The sequence below is a fragment of the Agelaius phoeniceus genome, chromosome 4 (assembly GCF_051311805.1).
Source record: "Agelaius phoeniceus isolate bAgePho1 chromosome 4, bAgePho1.hap1, whole genome shotgun sequence".
In the NCBI taxonomy this organism is placed as follows: domain Eukaryota; kingdom Metazoa; phylum Chordata; class Aves; order Passeriformes; family Icteridae; genus Agelaius; species Agelaius phoeniceus.
Genome location: NC_135268.1, coordinates 50,895,663 through 50,918,016, shown reverse-complemented (window position 1 = coordinate 50,918,016; position 22,354 = coordinate 50,895,663). Strand labels below are relative to the sequence as shown.

General features: G+C 39.0%; 1 protein-coding gene across 1 annotated transcript in view; it reads left to right on the top strand.

Annotated features, from left to right (window-relative positions):
* LIMCH1 (LIM and calponin homology domains 1) overlaps positions 1–22,354 on the top strand; it is a 175,217-nt gene that overhangs the window by 112,447 nt on the left and 40,416 nt on the right. Inside the window, exons 8-17 of the mRNA XM_077177579.1 lie at positions 4,150–4,399; positions 5,056–5,328; positions 9,813–10,103; positions 11,334–11,597; positions 12,899–13,243; positions 13,927–14,253; positions 14,809–15,042; positions 15,984–16,229; positions 17,389–17,424; positions 21,981–22,107. Of these exons, the coding sequence (XP_077033694.1) occupies positions 4,150–4,399; positions 5,056–5,328; positions 9,813–10,103; positions 11,334–11,597; positions 12,899–13,243; positions 13,927–14,253; positions 14,809–15,042; positions 15,984–16,229; positions 17,389–17,424; positions 21,981–22,107 (2,393 nt within the window). The remainder of the gene's footprint in view (positions 1–4,149; positions 4,400–5,055; positions 5,329–9,812; positions 10,104–11,333; positions 11,598–12,898; positions 13,244–13,926; positions 14,254–14,808; positions 15,043–15,983; positions 16,230–17,388; positions 17,425–21,980; positions 22,108–22,354) is intronic.

The following is a 22,354-nucleotide window of genomic DNA, read 5'->3' as shown; positions in this document are numbered from 1 at the left end:
GGTGTAGATGACTTTGCCAACAGCTTACCTGAAGTTTGTCTCAAGATAGTGCAGCACTGGGAAATGAGTTACATCATTGCAGTGTGGTTTTATGACGGGAAGAGTGTTTTTCTGGGTTTTGGTGTAAGAGGAGGTTATGCAGACTCATTTTAACTTACAAACTAGGCTGAAGCAAGACATAAAATTACAGGAACAGCGTATAGTGAATTGTAGTGAATAAAATGTTTGCTTAAGTAAATGCAGGGCAGATAAATGACATAGAAATATCTTGAGAATGTCTGATACTTGGCAGAGTTTTGAATGCTGATGTACAGCACTTTATCAAATATCATATATCTTTTTATGGCATTTAGAAAATTGGGTAAATTAATACATCCCAGCATCAAAGCTTTGTACACATTTGTGAGAGGACAGGCAGCTCTGGGCATACAGAATGGCTACTGCTTCTCTGCCTTTCTTTTCTGATTCCAAGAGGTTTTCAGAGGCTTGTAAACACAGCATGCTGGATGAAGAAGGATTTTTCTATAACAGATGTGGAGCACACACTTAAGTAACCTGTCATGAGTAGGATTCTGGTTTAGGACAAAAGGATGCATGATTGGGGCTCTTTCTGTGCAGTTGCATTCCTGATAAACAGTTGAATAAGTCAAACTTCATCAGATGAAGTTATGTTGCACACATGAATCACTTCTCCTTAGTAATGTTGGTTTTTTAATTTAAAAAGGAAAGGCAGGAAGATTTTTTTGGTAGGAACCAGATGTTCATACTGCTTTTGGCAGTTTGAAAGAAACTGGTGCTAATCATAACCGGACACATGAAAGATTTCCTGAGGTGATGGGGAACTCCTTAGAACTGGAAAGCTGGCAGGGAGAGCTGGTATCACATTAGAATTATGAAAGAGCCCTGGGAAAATCAGAGCTAAGATCGGCTCTGCTGCTCTGAGTAGTCTGTGGTGTTTAGGCTGTTACTGGTTGACCATCCAGAACTAGCTACTGGGGCTGATTCCCAGAAACAGCCTCATGACCCCTCAGACACTGAGCAGAGCACAGACTCCACATTATAAAATATATATTACATATATATATATAAGGCTTTTCTGCCTTCTCAAATGAGACAAGCATGGTGTTGGCAAATAGGAACACCTCATATGTCCTAATCAAAAATTAGACCCTGAGTGCCCAAGGAATGTTCAGTTCCATGCTTACTTAGAGCTGCTAGACAGCCAGTTACATATGTCCTGTAGATGCTTCCTGTCATCTTCGACTGTATTATCAGATGTTAGAAAGGTTTTGTGATTGTTTGCTAAGACATTCTATCTTGTCACATTCCTGAGTCTGTAACAAACAATAAGATGAAAGCCCACAAAGCTTGTTCTGAAAAATTACTCTTTATCCAGGGTGCGTGCAGATGCTGTGTGCACATGTATGACTTGTCCAGCCAACACTTTCTAATTTGTCCTATTTTCCATGCTTACTACTGCCATAATTTCACAGCTGTCTCCTACAACAGTTGCAGGTGAGGTATAACTTGGCTGACCTCCTTTATGTTGAACCTCTTCCTGTGATCCCAGCAGGCCAGTGTTTTACTCAGCTGTTAGTAGTTTTTGATAGAAACAGTATATTGGACTCGATGATCTTAGAGGTCTTTTCCAACCTAAACAATTCTCTGATTCTATATGCAAAGTTGGATGGAGGAAAACATTTTGCTTTCATTGCTTCTTTCTCCATTCAAATAGGAGCTTTATAAACCACATAATATTGTTGTGGACTAGAACTATGATTTCTTCCACTCCTAGAAGAAATAAAAGCCTGAATAGACATGATTTAAGTGATGCTAAGGTGATTAGTTTAGGTAGAAGCAGTATGTAATACTACCTTCACAAATGCCGTCTGTGATTAGTTTCATTGTTGAGGAACTGCTCTGGTGTCCCATGGAGAACTTGTCCCTTAGCAAAAAAACAAACAAAACCAGTGGTAGAGTAAAACAGTTATTTAAAACACAGTAGAATCACAGACTGAACTGTCTTTAGAGTTGCCAGTTAATAAAATGCTCTGCTTGGCCAGCAGTTGTGCGTGGATCCTTTTAAGAAGGATCTTTGCATGTCATTGGTGTATAATTTCTTGTTACTAGTTGTGGAAACTGCTGCTGCTTCTACTTGAAAAAGCAAAACAGCAAACTTTAGGTTATAAATGTAGAGCATAGCTGCCTCTTCCATTTGGTATTTTGGCTTCAAGTACTTTTTTTGCAAATTTGAGCTGAAAATAATTTCGTTAGTAAGATATGAATAATTAAAGAAGCTGTATTTCTTTGAAGTACTCAGCTTGGGGATGCTGGTAGGCACATCAGTAACAAGAGGAATGTGTTCTAATTCCTCTGCTACTGTGGTTATCTATTTCATCCTTTCTGTCTGCCAGTTCAAGACTGGTTTTGATGTGTTACAAAAATAGACACCAGAGCGAAGTCAAAAGCAATCAGAATAGCAAATAACAGTATGGGATCTTTTTCTTATCTTTTACTTACTCTGTGCCCTGCTTTGTCTAATGACACTACAGCCCTTCCAACCTCAGCTGTCCTCAGACACCCATGATTCTATGACGGTATCTCCACTTTTTGTTTAGACATGGATTAGGATACCAATTGTGGTGTTAGTTGTCATAGTTCTTAACAAAAATTGTTCAAGTGAAAGATTACTGACAAATGTATTGTGATGTCTGTCTAACATTCATTTCCATTGTGTCATGTCTTTTCCTACTGTTCCTTTTCACTCTTCTTTGTCTCTCTCCAAGAAAATCATGAAAAACTCTACTCCAAAAGCTCTTTGCAAATAACATTCCTAGCATATTTAGACCTCTTTTTTCTTCCTCCACTTTGAATTATACACAAACTACTTGTGATTTTTATGACTTCATTGTTTTCAGTTGTTCAGTATGTAGCACAGTGAATTAGCTATTAATTACTAGTGTTTTGAATTAACAAGAGGACACAACCTGAGTGGCTTCCCTTCACCCTAAAAAGGGGAACAGCTGATTGCAGATGCAAGTGCTGCAGAGGGGCCAAGGACCAGAGACATCCAACTCTCCAGAGCTTGGAGAACATGCAAATGCTGATGGGACAAATAGCTGAACACATTCCATTTCACTCTTCAAATCAGGGTCCATGATAAGGTTATACTGCTGGGAGAAAACTATTTACATAACTTCTTTGTGAATTATTTTAAAAGGTTCATGATGATGCAGGGAATCTAAGCTTCCAAAATGGGAAGTTCCACACTGCTAAAGCTCTTTAGGGCGTTTCTCCTACAATTTGGGAATTTCAAGTCAGAAACTTGCCTAAGTTTCAGTGTTCTAAATGCGTTGTAAATATCAGGAAGTTTAGTTCATTTGAACAATATGAACAATCAGCAGCCCAGCTCTGCTGATCTCGTATCTTATTCTCTCAAACTCTTGATTTTTCTCTGCCAGTTTATTTCTTCACTGTAGTGATCTAACATCTAAATCCTGAGATCACTTCCCTCTGCCCTTGCACCTTTCCATCTGGGTATCAAGTCTCTGTCTATTCTGCAGTGTACTAGACTGATTGACTAGGCAACCAGTGAGACTGGAGAGAGACCATTGAGCCTTCTGGTTCACAGCAGCAGCTGCTGTTCTCAGGTCTTGACTGAAGCTAATGCTGTCTGTGTTCAAATTGCTGTGTTAATGTGTGTGTTGGAATAGCCACATATTCCTGCCATTCTGTAGCTATACAACATGGAATCTTTTTTTCTGTTTGTGCTTGAGTTAGGCACCTCTTAGTGTAGGTTCAAGACTGTGAATCAGATCAGACATGCCCTTATGTACAACTAGGAGTCATCTGGGCTTTAGGCAAACTTCTGCCCTATCTGATTGACAAGTCTGGCTTAGTTTTAACCTAAGGTTTTTGATGTGGTCTGTGGTTTAAGATGAATTTTTCAGGGAATGATGGAAAAAAGTTCACTGTCTGTATAGATGTTGTAGCTACTACCTTCAGTAACTGATTTTAAAATACAAATGCAAGTAACAGTGGCTAAATATAATTTTTTGGTGGTGTTTTCTCTGATTTATAGTTTAAAAATAACCCAAACTGGATGAAAGTGAAAGTAAAAAGGAAATTTTTTTCCTCCTTCCTCACTAGGGAGAGGAAGTGACTCGGAAACTGACCTGCCACACAGAAAGATGCCAGATGTGAAAAAAGATGATATGTTGGCGAGGCGGACCTCACATGGTGAACCTAAATCAGCTGTGCCTTTTAACCAGTACCTCCCAAACAAGAGTAATCAGACTTTCTATGTACCTGCTCCGCTTCGGAAGAAGAAAGCTGAACGAGAGGAGTACCGAAAGAGCTGGAGCACAGCCACGTCACCGCTGGGAGACAGACCTTTCAGGTAAGACTGGCCTGCCCACCTCCTCCTCTCCTCACTGATGGCGCTCTAACACCTGCCCAGTTTTCATTCTTTTCACAAGGTGTATGATGCTGTAATAAATCTCTTGCTGGTGTGGTACTGATAAGTAGTTTTTAGCAAATAGTGAGGCTAGTAGAAAAGTAACAAGTGGAAAATCATTGTTGCGATGTCATTATTTACCATACAATGCAATCTGTTTGACAAGATATTGGTTAATGTAAGTAACGTCGATGTTTGGCTCAAACCCAAGGCTGGAAAAAACTGTTCTGGACAATCTGTTTCAGTTCTCAAGATAATTACTGACAAATGATAACTCAAAGTAATGTTTTATCTGTTTAATCGAAATAGTATTTTTGCTGTGGTTTTTTTTGTAAAATAAATTTATTTGTATGTTGTATTTAATACACCAGTATGGTTTATATAGCTGTGACTCTGTGTGTGACTCTGCATGTTGGTTTTGTCAACTAATACTTCACTTTTGATTTGGACTAAAAAACAACCTCCTTTAAAGAGCATAATTATCTACCCTGATTATTCATCAGAATTCATCCTTTGGCATCTTGACTTCAGCAAAATGTGCTTATAAGTGTGTATGTTTCAAGCACAGCCTACATTAAACTACCTTGTATAATTAATAGCAAACCCCACCCTGAAACCATAGAAGAAGAACTGAATGAAACATCAGGACTGTGTGAAAAGGAGAAAGTGGGCTCCATGGCTCCTGAAGCAAGCTCCCTTAAAAATCAATTAGGTGTGAATCAAAGTGAAGAAAACTCCATAGATCAGTCTTCTTCATCTAGTGCAAAAGAAACATCAGCACCCAAGGGGAAAGATGTGGAAGAGATCAGAAAGTTAAGAAGACTGGAACAAGCTGGCATTAAGGTCATGTCAGCAGCCCAGCGCTACGGCAGGTTAGCCCAGCAGTGTGGGAAATCATGCACGCTTCACTATTGTAGGATTGCCTGAAGTGTGGGCTTCCTTGATCCACTGTGATTTCACATCTCCTAACAAAAATCCAGTCTGCTAAGCACTCACAATTGCTAGTGAAGGTCTTGGTTTGAAAAAGCTTGTGATGTGGCAGCTGTGGATTGCAGAGTTGTATCATGCTAACTGCATTTGTGTTGAGAAATTATATTGTCTTACAGCATAATGTAAACAGGCTCCAGGAAAACTACTACACAGACTACTTGTCACCTTCCACTTAATGCTTTCTTGTACTTAATAAAAATATATAGGAATCTACATTAAATGCCTAGTTTACCTAAAAGTTTCAGAAATTTACATTGCTTGTTGCTGGTGGGATAGTTTAGTTTACTGAACCACACTTTTTAGTTGGGTTGATATTTTTAGCTGTGTTAGTAAATGATACATTTATTTTTAATGGCAGGAACTATAAAGGCACAGTGCTTGTTAACACATGTACCGATTTAAGTATGGAGGCATAGTTCAGCAGACATAATTTGCCTGACTTTATAACAGAATATATGTAGTTATTCACTTACTACCTATGTTATTTATTTTTGAATGTTATTTAATTTGGGTATTTCCTATTCTTTAACTTGAGAGCTGAATGATGGCTAGGTTCACAGCCCATGCCTTTCCATCATCTCAATCTCTTCCACTCATGGGGATGAACTGCAAAGTAGAGTTTTAGCTAACATGTCATAAGTGCTAACTTATAAACAATCAAAATGGCTTGGCTAAAGGGTAAGTGTCCAAATGTCCTCCTGTCCAAAACATTTTGTTTTGGATTGTGGGGTGAAATCCTAACAGTGAGTAGTTTATCAGTTGCAGGTCTACAGTCTGGGCTTTGAAATGCAGTAGGAAGAAATGCAGCTCGTGTGTGGTACAGTTTATTCATAGGTGCAGTGATGCTGGTGTGCAGCCACATGCAGATGTGCCATATGCAGATGAAATAGTCACAGAACATATGCTGTCACATGTCCCCTTCTCAGGTCTACTTCACTGTTGTCGAGCTGTACTGAACCAGTGTTTATGTCTGGCTGTGGGGTATTACTTTTGACAAAGCCCAGCACCAATGATGAGGGGCTGTCTGGTATAAATGAGTTCTTCAGCCTCACTTAGTGTGCTAGTATATGTAGTAAAATGCAGTCATTGCTTGTGTTTAGCAGTTCAGTGCATAACAAATAGCTCTGTTTGCATTTGGAGGATGCTCACCATGTTGAGAGACCCTTTTCCAACTCTGAGCTTGATCTGTTTTGATGTCCACAAAGGAGAAGGATGTGTGAACAAATGTGTGGTTCTCTCCTTGGACAATCCGTTGTCCTTACAGCCCTTATGGAGAAGGGAGGAGAAATAACAACTAATTTTCCTTCCTTGCTCTCAGTGGAAACGACTTGTGGAATTTGGCAGCAGGAAGAAGGAGGAGATGACAGTTTTCTCTTCCAGCTAAGGGTCAAAGAGCAGAGCTTTGTAACCCAAGCATCACTGTAGCAAAGTAAGAGCTTGCTTCTGGGGATTGTAGGAAGAAACAGCAGAAAAGGCACAGAGGACAGAAGTCTGTAAGGAAAATTCTTTGTATGTGAAAGTGGAAGAATAGTGTGTGAGGAGAAAGGAAGAATTTAGTAGTGACACTTTAGGATACATTTAACCATGTTTCTTAATGTCTTATTATTCTTCTCTGAACATCTCCATTTTATCTCTCTTCTTGGCATCAAATTCAATTTTCCATGCACTAATGGCATTCAGCAATTCTCAGTCTCTTGTTTCTGTATTCTGATTTTTTTTCTTTCACCCTTCTTACTCCCTCATCTTTCTCTGATACCAGCCTCGCTTTTGTTTTTTCACCTGAGGTTGGCAGTTTTATTTTAGTTCCTTTGAGTTGTTTGCAAGCTGTTTCCTCTCAACTTAATGACCTCTGGAGGACTCCTACTGTGACTTTTGAGTTCTACAAGGCATCTAATTGTTCCTAAAGCTTAAACTCAGTAGGGGACTTTTGAGTCCTGAACAGGAAAGATTTGAACTTGTATGCAAATGTATTTTTTGCTTGAAGTCTAAGTGCCTGTCTCCATTGCTGTAGCATGTTCTAGGAAAGAGCTCCTTTAGTTAGCTGAATTAGATACTATACAAATGCATGCCAAAAAGTAATTCCCCTTCCCAATAGAGTGAATTGTCTCGGTTGCATGTTGTTTATTGATATGTGATCTTCCTTGCTTGCTTATTGCCAGCACATCTGTCTCTTAATTACTGTATTTTATATGAAAGGTAGGGATCACATTCATGGAGACATCCTAAAAAGAAAATAATTGAGTGTGTTTAAAAAGATGGTGGAGAGGAGAATTTAAGAGAGAAATGTGAGCAAGCTTTTATATGTTTGTTGAAAAATAACATGGACTCTTACCTTGACAGAGCATAGGGATCCAAAATCCTTCCATTGTTCTGAAATGCATTATAAGGATCCACAAGCCTGTATGAGACCTTGCTTTAGGGAGTGCAAATGCCTGCAAGTTTGGAAACACCTGCTGTACCAGCATTGACCCATTTACTGTTTCTGCAACAGCTGGGGCTGGGTGTGCAAGAGCAATTTGCAGCTAAATCTACTATTTAGTATTTGTTATCTATACCACGGTAAACTGACCTTAAAAAATTACTTTTAAGACCATCATAAACTGTTTCAGGAGACCCCAAAAGGTCACAGCTAGTCTTTGATTCCATGAAAAAAATAGTAAATGAGTGGAAAATATTCTCAACCTAGAAAGTGATTACTGAAGTCTAGTTACATACTAAAAGCCATAAGTTTCGTATTGCAATGACTCATAGTTGCACTTTTGAGTACTATAACTCAGTATTTCTTTCTTGCCAAAAACACTACTCTCAGAAATGCTACATTTGATGCTCTCAAGCTTCACTACTGTTGGTGGACATGAGACTGAAAAATCCAGCAGTTCTTATTCAATAATTGCATGGTGAGCCAGCTGTTTCTGAAGCTGTTGTGAGCACAAATATTCATGAGGAAAAGGGACAGCAGTTCCCATTTGGAATGCTACTGGCCAGTCTTTTTCTGTTGCCCTAAGTGAAATTTTGATCCTTCAGAGAGATCTAAGGAAAAATTTGCCTTTAGCTAATTTGAAACCATACTCTCCACATCACTAACGGGGGATCCTGTGTTTTGCAGCATAAGAAGGCAAAGGCAGACAGTGTTGTGTGTCCTTTGAGCCTGAGCCAGGCTGCTCTGCCAGGGATGGTTTATGGCTTCCCCATAATTTTCTCCAGCAACTTTGTGGAGCAGTACTTTCAAAGGGCAGCTGAGAATGTAAAATAAGTGGTGTATGTAGTGGGCTTGCAGGGATTTAAAGTGTTGTAAATGCTTTTAAAAAACAATCTTTACATTTAAGGTAGTAGAGAAACTCAGAGCAACCCCTGAACTATTTAGATTTGCTTTCTTAATGCCAGTCTGTTTAATCCTTTGTGATCCCCTCTATTTCACTTTGTATAACAAGGTGTGCTACATGACAGAGCAAATGCCTACAAAAGTACTGCATGGAACAGTCCTTGCTGCCCAACTTCCTAAAATATCAATATGAACAACTATATTTTTAAATGTGAGAGTTGCCTAGCTCCTGCCATCTGTCTTTTCAGTTTCCCTAAGAGTATTGACCCTTACAAGTTAAAATAAGCTTAATCTTTATGGGTACCAGCTGTCAAGTGTCTTTACTGTCATAATCTTCAGTAACAGCAAGGCTGTGTTGATAGCAGTTGTGTTTCTGACGAAGGCAGGTGGCAATATTTTCTGGCATGCCAATATCACTGGTGTGCTATCATTGCAGCTACTGTATGTCAGCTGGCACAGAGGCATAGAGGGATTGGCATAGAGGGCTTATTCTGTGGGAAAGGAAAGGTTAATTAGGAAGAGAATCAATCAAGGTGCATGTGAGAAGAAAGCAATTAAGAATACTAGGGTGGGTAGACAGCCTCCGTGATTATTCAGATGGGTTTTTGGTTTTGTTTTTTTTAATAGACCTATTAAAAAAAATGCCAAATATCTGATATTTCAAGACTCAACAACATTTGCCAGGGGTCTGATATTTGCATCACATTTCTTACTTTGTTTGAAGTGCTCAATAAAAGAAGTTTAGTACTGCCAGTTATGGTAATACATTCACTGCATCTTGTACGCTAAAATTTGTTCTTACTGGTTCTTCCAGCTATAGCTAAAATAAGTAAAGGTCCAACATGCTGACTTTTTTATGTACAGACGTCGTGGATTTGCTACTTTATATGATAAGTTTTATTTCTAGCTAGGCTTTGTCCAATCTAACAGCAGCTTCAAGCGTATTTGATTACCTGTGCTGTTTTTTTGACCTGGAGGTGATGCTGCACTGCCCTCTCCTCCTCTGGTGCATCAAGAGCTTTATTTAATTTTGCTCTATGTCAGTAAAAAGCCAATATGTGAAGACAGTGGAAGCACCCCAGACATCATCCTTCGCAAGGACAACCCCTTCATGACACATTATCAAGGAAAGGATTCTGGTTCAGAAGATGAAGCAGCCAGCAGAGTTCCTGATTTAGAAAAGGATGACTTTGCCACCCGGAGAGCCAGAATGAATCAACCCAAGCACATAGTTCCATTTAACTCCTTTTTAATTGGACCCTATACAAGTAAAGAGAAAGGTAAACCGGAAGATGTTAAAAAGCCATTGCAGATGGAAAAAAAGGAACATGCAAGGTGTGCATTCATGGTCTTGTTCTTTCAATTATAATGCTTAATTTCACCATGCTGTATTGCTGTATAGGTCTAAAGCTGTCTTGGCTACAAAAAATACCCTACAGGTTAAAGTAAATGCTAAAGCTTATCAAAAAGTGAACCAAACATTTTTTTTTTGTTACAGTGTGAGGAGAAGTGTTAATTAGTTGGGAGTGTAAATAAGATTTTGTTATCTAAGCTCATGAGATAGGGCGTGAGTAATGGAGAATAAACTTAGAAAATATGTTCTATATCTCAACACTTTTTCAGATCACTTTCAGTGCATGTTTTTTGATGCATTTCTTTCATCCCATGCTCTTTTAATACCCTGCATGAAACAGGGCCAGATGAGTCTTTAGTGAAGGCACTGAATATATGTGCCTACTACACTGCACTGAATTATGTTGCACCTGGTCCTAATGTGTGTTATGCAGCATTGGTTTGGGAAATGGATCAGGGGTTACAAGGCTTCAGCCTAGAAAATCTCTTCTTTCTTCAGCTCAGTGATACAGACCTTTAAAACTGAACACAAATATTTGCTAGGTAGAGATCTTTTTCAGGAAACTGTTTTATTTTTGGCAAACAGATGCGATTCTAGATAAAACAATTATATACACACTACAGGGAACCCTGACTGTAGTAATTGATATGCTCCCAAAACTACTTCTAATATTTAAAAGCTCTTTTCAATTTTCAAATGTCAAATGTGTCATTCAGTTGCTGGTGATTTGATTATATTAACATTTTCTAATGACTAGTTTGACAGGACAGCTGAGGAGCACCTAACTAAATTTTAATTGTCCGATGCTATTGACATGAGTCTTAAGATCAAAGAAGTTGAGTAGTACGTTTGAGAGCAAACCTGAATTTGCTGTGTGAATAATATTCAAATGAGATATTTGTAACTATTAAGGAGAAAGCTTATTGCAGAAATGCTTAATTCAGTAATAACATAAAGATTTTTCTTACTTGAGCTGGGAATAGAAGTTCACGTGAAGATGTCGTCTCAGTAGTGCATGACTGGGGTAGCATAGCTGAGAAGTTTGAACTTCAAATGATTCATTCCATGTTTACTTCCTAAAATTAATGTGAAACTAATATTATAAATTCACTTTTATCTTCTTGAGCTCTGAATCTCTTCTTTTGACATTGATTTATAATTGCTTCCTCAAAATATCTTTCCTTGCTGAACTGGAATGTGCATCAAATTAGAAGAAGACGGGTGCACATGACATCAGTAAAGCAAACAGTTACAAGCAAAGAGAACCCACTTCTACAAAATGAGAAGACTGAGTCAGAGGCGGAACTGCAGGTGAAAGAGCTTGATAATGAGAGAGATGATTTGGCAAAACAGAAATTGATGCAATCTCAAAGCATCCTTCCTCAGCTACAAGAAGATGTGCTTTTTGCCAATGCCTCTATAACAAAAGCAGATCTGGAGACCTGGAAAAGATTGAAACTGTCAGGGGAGCCCAGGTATGGTTTCTGCTTGTGGGCAGGATTGGCAGGCTGGGAAGCATGTTCAGTTTGCCACAACCCGCTGTGTGTGCTTGTGACTTTAAACTTGAAGAATGCCTTGTTGACAACCAGTCCTTACGTATTTCCATTTTCAGGACGAGTCCAAAAATCTGTACAGATATGCTATCTGTCATGAAATGAAAGTGTGTCCATCATTTAGAGCACTATAGTAGTTTCACAGTCACATTTCTTGTAGATACTCAATACAATATCAGGAAGGTCCCTCTGTCACTGGCTGAATTTGCTTTGAAGCTGCTTGAAGTTGAACAGTACAAATTTCCAAGTGGTACCATTAATACACTAGCAGCTACATTGCTCCTTGCCAAGCTGTCTTCAGGTCTCGGGGTGTTTTATACCTTGGGACTATTACCTGGGGATCAGCATCTTTGCATTAATGTCTCTGTGCTATTTTGAGACCTGAGCTGATACATCAGCACAACATCATGCTCCAGTGCTGTGCAAATACACCACCACTGTTTCTCATTGCAGCAGGGCTTCAAGAGCCTCACTATATGGTGTTTGTATGCTCTTGTTGTTAACAAAACCCCTACAAAAGGGAGCCAGTATAAAGCAGTTATTCTAAGCTGTTTCCCTGTGGAGATGGTCTATAACATAGGCAGGTGATTTGTGACTCCAGTAGGGAAAGATAACAACTCCTAGCCTTCCTGTTTAGGTGCATGCCATTTTGCAATCAAAGATGGCTGTCTGTTCTGGCATTCTTCTAACAATGTGGTTATTGTATGTAATTTTAGCTCCAATAAATCAAAACTCAATCAATCTTTCATCCTGAAGATATTAGCAATCTCTGTTACTTTTGAGGTGATTTATTAAAATCAGGATTCAGTCTGCTTTGTTTATGGTAAGTGAATTGCCCTTGCTAGTCTCCCATGCCGCTGTCACTCCCTTGTGCCAAAGTGTGTTCTAGTGCCATACAGTCCCATATAGTGTGGGGTCTGGGTATGTGTGAGCAGATATGGAAACTCTGGCTTTGTTAGGGTGAAGAACTGAATTTGGAAGAGGCCATATGCTACATTCCTTGCCCTTAGGAAGTGCTTCCATGGATGTGCTCCCCAAGTTTTCCCCACAGGTCTGCAGTATCTGCATTTCATATGTCATTTGGGACTCAGTATGCCATAGCTGTTTATACCTGTGTCCTTGAACTTTAAAATAAAACCCCTTCAAAACCTTAGGAACATTTAATTTGTTTTATTCTGAGGGTCTCATGTTGGGGGCATTCTTTTATTCCTCACTATGACCAGTGAAGAAGATTTCAGATGTTCCAGCAACCCTCTGCCACCAGCTGATACCATGGTGAAAGCAGTAGCCCGTGATGATTTTGCTGTCCGCAAAACCAGAGCAAACAAAAAGGCTGGTAGCCCCAAGCAGAAGTTTGTGCATTTTGGGCCGGTAACTGAGATTGATCAACAGAAATGGGACAAGCTTGTTATTGGCAGAGCTTCATCCAAGAATCGAACAGAAGATGAAAGCAAGAAAGACGGTGTGGAAACTCTCTCTGGTGTTGAAAGCTCTTCTTCAACCACTGCTGTCAGTCTTGGGTTGGCTGAATACAGCAGTGGAGTATCTGAGCCAGAAAATGAGTCCAGGTATTTGGTGTGGTTTAGGAAGTGCTACTAAGCTGTAAATGAGACCTGTTCTTGCCAGATGCTGATCTGCATGGGAGTGAACTGCAGCATAAACCCAAGAGCTGTTTACATGTATGGCCTCGTTCAGAAGACATCTGACGTCTTCAGAGTATCTTAACACATTCAGAATGGTGCAAAACACTGCGCACAGGTCTTGCAAACGCTTGCTCATAATTTCTGATGGGCAGTGAAGTCACTGGTATCTCAGAGGCTGAGCTACCATTCATGATTTTTCTATTGCTTCAATTCCAGCAGCTTTACTCTGCCTGCTTTCAGCACATTAGGAATTTGTCATTCAGTTTGCTGGCCTTACTGATCTTCAAAAAAGGTTTTTGCAAACCTAATGGATTTACTTTCTTTTTGAAGATGGTGTACTGCTGCTCTCTGTTTCTGGCATTTATCTGAAGAATTGTCTGGGTTGTTAACACATTAACAGATCTTATATTTCTTTGGCATTTCTTTGATCACTTAAGTCTGGCTGCAGCAAGAACTTTTAATGAATGCTTTTAGCAAGCAATTCATTTAGCTAAGTTTGTGTGTTTATAAAACATTTGCAAACTGAGTTAGATTACTCCTTTTCTTACCTTTCATTTGACCTGAGAACATTTTGTCTGTCTCACCCTTCCTCTTATTCTCATCACTAGTGAGGGAGGAGTCAAGTCATGTACAGATGACTTTTGCAGGAGAGCTCCGTCTCCTGTACCAGCTTCTGATGTCATCTCTGAGGAACAAACCCCATGGAGTTTGAGCAAACAGCAAGAAAGTGCCAAGGAAGAACGTGACAGGAATTTACCAGATATTGAGAGAGATGATATGTTGGTTAGAAGGATGGGAACTTTTTCAAGGCGTACCACAAGCTCCATTCCCATAAATTGTCCTCCCCTGTCAGTAGCTCCTTGTCTGCTGCAGCAGCAGCAAGAGGAGGCTGTAGCTCGTGAAAAGGATTTGAAGACTCTGCAGGAAGGAGAAAGGTCAGAGAACAGAAACAGATCTCTCTGAGCCTGGTTTGTGTGTGGTGTTTTCTTGGATCAGTCAGCAGTGTTGTCCCATTCTTCACATGGGCTTTAAAGATGCGTTTTACTCAATCATCATGGCATGTGTTTTGTTTTGTAAAATTACTTACAAGAATGTATCCTATGAATAGAAAATAGCCTGTTTTCTTTAATGATATTTAAGTACTTCAGTTGTTAATTGCTGTTCAGCATGAAAATAGTCTTTCACGTTTTGGGGGGGATTTCTGTTGCAAACCATAGTACTTTGTCTGGATTTTTATGCCAGCTCCCAAGTGAATAAGTCATTGCATAGATTTGTATGCAATTCCCAACTTCTAACTAATCACCTACATAACTGTGGGGTTCAGTGTCATTTCCTCTTACTCTTTGTGCTGTGGCTAAAGATGCCTTGTTCTCTAGCTGTCCATCATTCTCAACTTTGTTTTGAGTAACAGTACCTAAGATTGCCTGAGCAGCCACTTGCTGTACAAGTGAGCATTTTCATGGAACAGTGTCACTTGTCTCTCTGAGCAGTACAGTCACACAAGAAGAGAGCCAACAACAGCTTGAAATCTCTCAGCTGCAGAGTGATGGAACAGAAAACAAAACGAAATTTCCAGACCCTCAAAGAGATGACATGTTAGCCAGAAGAACTGGAGCTTTTCTTAAACAGCCTGGGCCCAGTACTAAGCAGTTCCTTCCCATGCCATTTTCAAAGCAGCAGAATAAGCAGGGCACAGCTACAGAACTTGAGAAGAAAACCACGAGGTAAGAAAGTTGTGTTTTTCTCCGTCTCTGTTAGCTAGACCTGTGGGCTGTTTGTCAAGATCTCTTTATCAAGAATATTTGCTGGTGGCCCAGTAGTGGTTATTTTCATGCTTGTCCTCAGTTCTCTGCTAATTCTTCCTGCTCAGTAGAAGGCAGTTGAAGGTTTCTTGCCCTTTTAGAAAACTCATGTGGAGACTCTACCAGATGCAAAATTCTAACAACATGGAGAAACAGATCTGTGTAGCAATTACACTTGCATTACATTTGTAGAGGTTTCTGGTTAAATATGAGGTAATCATCACAAATGTTTCCAGCTGGAAATGGAGATGCTGGATGTAGTAGTTTAGATGATTGTTTATGGCTTAACTAGTGCCAGTGACTTCCTAAGAGGAAACCTTTAGATCCTGAGATTCTTCCTGATAATGCTCAATGTCTTTCTAAGCACCTTTGTTCAGATGTTTGAGGCCGTGTGAGTGTTGAAGCTTGTGATGAATGAATGATAACAGAGTTATCATTTGGTGGTTGAGCCACATGCAAGCAAGAGTGGAAAGATTCTTACTCATCAGCCTCTTCAGAGTACTTGAGGAGAAGGATATGCATGTACAGACATGGATGAAGTACTGGCTTTCATCTCAGCCAGGAGAAAACAAACCTGTCATCTACCATAGGATTCAACAGTGGCTTGGTGTTGAAATGACTTAATACTTCAGTATTCAATGGTGTTCTGGACAGTTTAATTTCTGACTTTAAAAAATGGTGCAAGCATTTGACTCTTAAAATTATGGGTTTTGCTCCTGCCTCACTTAGCTTGTCCTGTGTCAGCTATTTGGGTTTGTAGGGGCTGGTTTTTTTTTGTTAATTTATGCTTTTCATTATGTTTGTGTGATTTTTGAAATATTGCTTAATATATCCCTTTACACTACTGCCTTTGGCTCACTCAGGCCTGAGAAATGTCCACAAGTCTACACTAATAGCTCTGGAAAACCTGCAATAGAACCATCACAAGAACAGCAGCAAGGGCAGGAGGACAGTCTCCCACCTCCAAGACAAGATGAGATTATTAGTACTGCCCAAGTGGCTGAAGATGGCAACAGTGAAGTCCACCTTCGTCAAACATCTAAGCTTCAGGAGGTTCCTGAGGAAAACAAAATGGAAACACTTTCATCCAAGGATGAGCATCTGCAAACGTGAGCTTTCTGGTGTGAATCACGCAGCTTGCAGACCCCTGTGTGCACACTTCAGAGTTCAGATTGTGCATTGCCTGGTGTGTTTTCAGCCCAGACTACAACACTGTATGTCAGTAATACACATTTTAGAAACAAGAGTTACAGTTGTGTAATGCATTTTATTTTGATTTTTTAAAAATATTTAATTGAAAGTTAAATGAAAGGAATGTTTGATTACCATATATATGTTGAATTGCAAGAACAGTTTATGTAGAAGAGATGCTACAATGTACTCTGCTTATTGAGAGATGCTTACTCTATTTCTCCCATGATTAATGTTGTAGTATGATGATGCTCTTTTATGATAAATTCCATATATATTTATATATATATATGTATATATATGGTTTGCATAGCTCTAAAGAAGATTACCATTGTAGTGAATGCTGCTGGTTTGTGTATTACTGGTAACTTTTTTCGACTATACTCCCCACCCTGAGAAAAGAAAACCAAAACCAACTAACAAAAAAAACCAACCAAAAAGCAAACAAAACAATAAAAAACTCCAAGCCAACCAACTAACCAGCCAACCAACCAACGAAAAAAAAACCAAACAATCCCCACCCAAACAAAAACAACAACAACAAAACAAACGACCAAAACATAAACAAAACCAACTAAAATTCAAACAAACAAACAAAACCACCAAAGAAATCCCCAAACACAAAAACAAGACCTACAAAAGGAAAAAGGAAAGCCTGTGACTCACTTTCTGACTACAGTATTTGTCTCTTTCATGCTTCAGTTATAGTGGTATGGACTGCTGTGGACTGTAACTATTTTGTCTCCATTCATTGCATGTATGGCACAATGTAAATGCTAAGACATTGTCTATTTTTAAGAAGCATTTTCTATACACATTTTAGGTATACTTCAGCAGGTTTTTATAATGTGGGACATAAGTATGTGTTTAAGGAGGGATGGGTGGTGTTCTCATGTAGTTTGACCTCAGGATGATCAGGTAAGTCTTGTTTGATGAATACATAATCCCTGAACCAGTATGGTTCTATTTTGGTCAGCTTTACTAGTAGAAGTGACAGTTGTACAAATTATACAGGTCCAGTTGCAATTGCTGCTTAATGTATTTATCCACAATCTAATTTTATATTTGGTCTTGTAGATTCGGCCCCAGAACTGCTGTGTCTGATGACGCAGAGTAAGTTGTCATGTGTTCACAAGATTCTGTTTTAAACAACTTACACTGCATGCTTTCCCATCTTTTCTACTAATTTAAAATGCAGTTGATGTATCATTATTATTTTGCAGTGTTTTGGCAAATAAATTTTTCAGACAGCACTGAAAAATGGAATGCGATATGGCTTACATTGCAGTTAAAAATAATTTCTATATAAAAGTCCTTAAAAACTAAGCGTAATACTAATGTCCAGCTGTTGCTTAAAGTATTGTTTCCTCTTTTTTTCTTTTATTTTGTCTTGGATTTCTTCTGAATTTCCATTGCCTCTAGTCAGCTACAGGTAAAGAGAGCTGGGTTGAATCTGGGTGTTGAAGAAAAAAATGAAGTATGAGGAAGAACAGGAAGAAATAAGAAAGCCCAAAGCAAAATAATATCATTGCAATCTTCAGAATAATTACCAGGAAATACATCTTTAGCTGAGCCTTTATTCTCTTTTTAAAATTTTATATTCAATCACTTCCAAGTTATGTTTAATTTAATAATGTACTAAATTTCAATTTTTAAGCCCTTCACCTTGATGCATTGCTTTTCATAGAAGGAGTAGAACTGACATTTATTACACTCAAAAATTTTAATCGTTCATGTATGCATACAAACTTTAATGTGGAATAGGATGCAATGTCACTTGGAAACTCTTTGGAAGTATTAGCTATTTAGAAGAGAGATAGTTGGAAGCTACACACACAATAATATCAATGTCCTTCTGTTCACAGAAATGCACATGACCTTGTCTGTGTCCCAGATTAAATCCCAAAATATAAACAGTATGGAGAGTTGTGGGGGTTTTATAATGAGTATACACAGAGACTCATATGCAATTTTTCACCCTTTCCTCTAATGATAAAGCTTATAATTATGGCCTGAGTGTTCTTTATGAGTTCTTTAATACCTTTATGCTAAGCAAAGCCTCTGTTCTCTGACTACAGAGTAAGCATAATCATTTTCAAGCAGCAGGAATCTGTCCAGTCAAATGAAGGGGTGAGATAAAAAGAGCAATATAACATAGAAGTGTTATACTTAACAATGGGGACATTCCATCTTTTTCAGAAAGCCTGCTTTATGATCGGTTTTTTAATCTCTGTATGCCTGTATTAAATGCAATCATGAGAGAAGGTACATGGTGATGCCTTCAAAAAGGCATTGCAATGGTCTTGGTGGTATAATGTGAGAGCAGCAATGATTAATAAATCATATTGCTTATTCTATACTGATTCTTATTTTGTTTTAGAAGGCAAAACAATTAATATTCAAACCTCAATGTCATCTTTTCCAGATGTGCTACAGTTTACAACGCAACTATTTTCCTATACTCTCTTTTAAGTTTTTATAAAAAGTAAGACTGTGTTTTCCCTACTGAAGACAAAGTATTTATGAAGATTCTAATAAAATTTTGCTCTCAAGTAGGAAAAATAAATTGAACTGACATTTTAAATACTTTTTAAATGTTTGTCAACTCCCCATTGAAAATTGTAACTTGAATTCAGTCTTAGACTAGATGCTCTTTATTCCAGCAGCAACACTAAGGATTCTTTTATTAGACTGGCAAAGTTCCCTTTGCTAGTTAGAGACAAACTAGATATTGTCATCAGCCCTGGTCTGTCTCAGGGTCCAGAAAAGGCAATCCTTAGTGTGTTGCTGCTGACCAGGCCCATTCCCATCTCCTGAAGAGGGAGAATTCTAGTGGTACCCTGATAGTCCAATATGAGTTTAGGCTCATAGGGAGCTGAGATTTTTGAGTATTTCTTTACTAGTCTGATTTTGAGCTAGTCTGTCCCTTTTTATGTTTTGTTGGAGTTTCTTAAGTCTTAGTATGACTGTAAAATGGTAATGCAGCCACATAATAAATGCCTTACATAAGGATTGTTAACATATTCTCATAAGAAGGTTTTTTACCTTATCTCTCACTTTAAAATTAATTAATCTAAACATTGAAGTCCTTCAGATTTTTTTTAAATTCAAAATTTATTTAGACCTGTTAAAAAAAAGAAATTGTTGCATGGTATTGCTGACAGCAACAACCGTAATTTGTGATAATAAAGCAGTGTAGCTTGAAAATCCCAACATCCCAAATACACTGTTGGTCTGCACAGTCATTTTTCCCAGATCATTGTTAGAACAGCAGGTCTGGTACATTGGTCAGCAGAAAGGCCTCTTGCTTCAGGACGGAGTTTGTATACAATCTCTGGACCTGTGCTAATGGCAGAAAGTTAATGAACTTGAATTTGGTCCAGTTACATAGTCCCTGTCTACCTGTGTGCTGTGTGCCTGCTGGCCCAACATGTGGGTGAAGGGAGTAAATCTAGTTCTGTTCATGGAAGTGTTAGCGATTGTCTGGAGCTATTTGTAGACTGTACAAGACAGAAGTAGGGTGAAATTATGTGGGACTCATAGTGAAAAGTGTCTTTGGCTAGAAGCTCAGAGTTTTGGCCTCTTTGATTCTTCTCTAAGGATGAACTTGTCAGAGAAGTTGACGTAGACCTTTCAGTTGGCCTTGTCCGTGTACTCGGGAAAGGAAGTTTTTCTCCTTAGTGATTGTTGGTCCAAGTGGAGCACAGTGCTTTGGGGTGGGACTCCTTCAGACTGCTGTCTTGGGAAGATACTGTTGTGGAATAACATGTTGCTGTGGAGCTGAAGTTTGAACCCACCCAGTTGCTCATCCCTGACAATGAAGGCCCAGCAGCAGGAGGTGACTGCTAAAGTAGGAGGTGCATCTGGGGCTGCAGTGTATAGTTTAACTCCTGGCCAAGGCTAAAGCCTTTTCCAAACAACCTTTTTTACTGCATTGTTAATAGTTATAAAACCTGTTGCTGTCTTTGTGCACCCTGTGAGACCTGCATGAATTCAGGGAACAGACATTAGACTTACATTAGGAAATCCAGGTATTCCTTCTAGAAAGGCAATATTCTTCCATCCCAAATGGCAGAGTGTGTGTACTCATGCTCTACTAGGACCAGTAATCACCATTTCAGGTCTTACCTTTTCTCCTACTGCATGGGAATGAAAAATAATTTAAAATGAGGAAAGAGTACACAACCAGTTTGACCCAGTAGGCCCAAGATATCAAATACTGAGCACTAAAGTCTTTCTTAGTGTGAGTTTCAAAAGCTCTTAAACTGGAATAAACCCTATGAGAGTGACTTTATTGCAAGTTATGCATCTCCCAACCTACCTCACCAATCTGCCAAATATGGCTGATGTTTAAGTTTTAAAAAAAACACTTGCCATCTCTATAGGTTTTGTTATTTAGGAGTGTTCCAATCCAATCCTGAACAATGCAACTGTTAAACTACCCACAGAAAAACCCAAATTAGTGTAACCCTCACACTCTCGTTAAGGGGTGAAGCACAGTAATATGTTAACTTCACTGTTCATACTTAAAGGCAATAGGATGTTTATTCTGTCCTTCATTTCTGAGTAAATACCTACTTAGCAGGATGGGATCTGTGCACGTCCTTTTCCATACACTGTCCAGACCTTTCAAATGTTTTCTTGAGAGTGGCATTCCTGTCTTTGCTTGCCTGAATACAAATGCTGGCTCATAAATATATGCACAGCTTTCTGTGAGTATTCACTTTGAATACTGTGGACAGAGTTGCCCACAATTTTTTCTTCATTGGGTGCTTCTCCTGCTAGTTGGCTCATTGGCTCACGTAAAGCTGCAGGTGATCATTTGAGGACTGCTGTGAAATCACTTCATGTGGAACTGCATGGCTTTCTTTTAAGTTTTTTTTGCTTTGAATGGCACAACTGAGGTCATGTTCTACTAATAATAGGTAGTAGAGGTGGAGTGGTAAGCATGTTATCTTTGTGTGAAATCTTTATGTAATATAAAGAGATGCATAACGTCAAACCACAACCTTTTTTTTCCTTTAACTCCCCAAAGGTCAGAGACATAAATTAAAAAAAAACCCTTTTTTTTGTCCTGGACGCCTGGACGTCATCTTTTCCTTGTTAGGTTTGCTGTATTAATAAGTTGGTGCTGGTAGCATTGGATTTCTTCAAGGGCGAGAGGGGAGGAAAGGGGAAGGGAAAAAGTACCATGCAGTTTGAACTGAGTGTACTTCTCTGAGTTTGTAGCAATAGCATTTAGCTGGCCATGCTGTCCCTGATGCACTTCTCAAGCCTTCTTTTACCCTGAAATGGAAAATTCTTTCTGTGGTGTTAATCAAAGTGATCTTGGAAACCCATTGGGCACAAATCTTCAGAAAGTAAAATGTTCTGAATGATAGAATGATTTTTATTAAGAGCTATTGATGGAAGTGTAAAGTTAGTAGTGCTTCTTAGTGAGGTATAAAGTTGTGGTTGACTAACAAATGGGAAGTTGAGGAGTGTAATGCCTGAAGTACTGTGTGGGATGCTAACAAGCCTGACTTGGGGACTGCTGCTTTTGGGAGCTTTGTAACAGAGCAGGTGACTGATTCTGCTGTAGCACCCTCATGTGGCTTCAGCTCTTACAAGCTGAAGGAATATAAGCCTCTAAATAAGACTGGGCCTGTTGTTATCTTTCCCTTGTTTAGGAGTATGAGTATGTTTGACATGAGATGTGAAGAAGAAGCTGTGGCTCAGCCTCATAGCAAAGCTCGCCATGAGAAGCTGCAGAATATACACAACCAGCTGAAAGAGGATGAGACCAGATGGCAAGATGTGAGTACACAACATTGTCTGCAATGCTGGCAGGCACTGAGGCCAGCCAGCTAGGCAAAAACAGGACAACCTGCTAAATCTGCACTTGCTGTCAAGTGCTTAAAATAATAAGGAGGGTTTTTTTTTTTTTCTCAGTGGATTGTTGCTAAAACCATAGAAGTTCATAATTTGTTGTAAATCAAAGAATACAAGATCTTCCAGTCCCTCTGCCTGTTCACCAGGTATTTTGCTTTTTAAAGAAAATGTA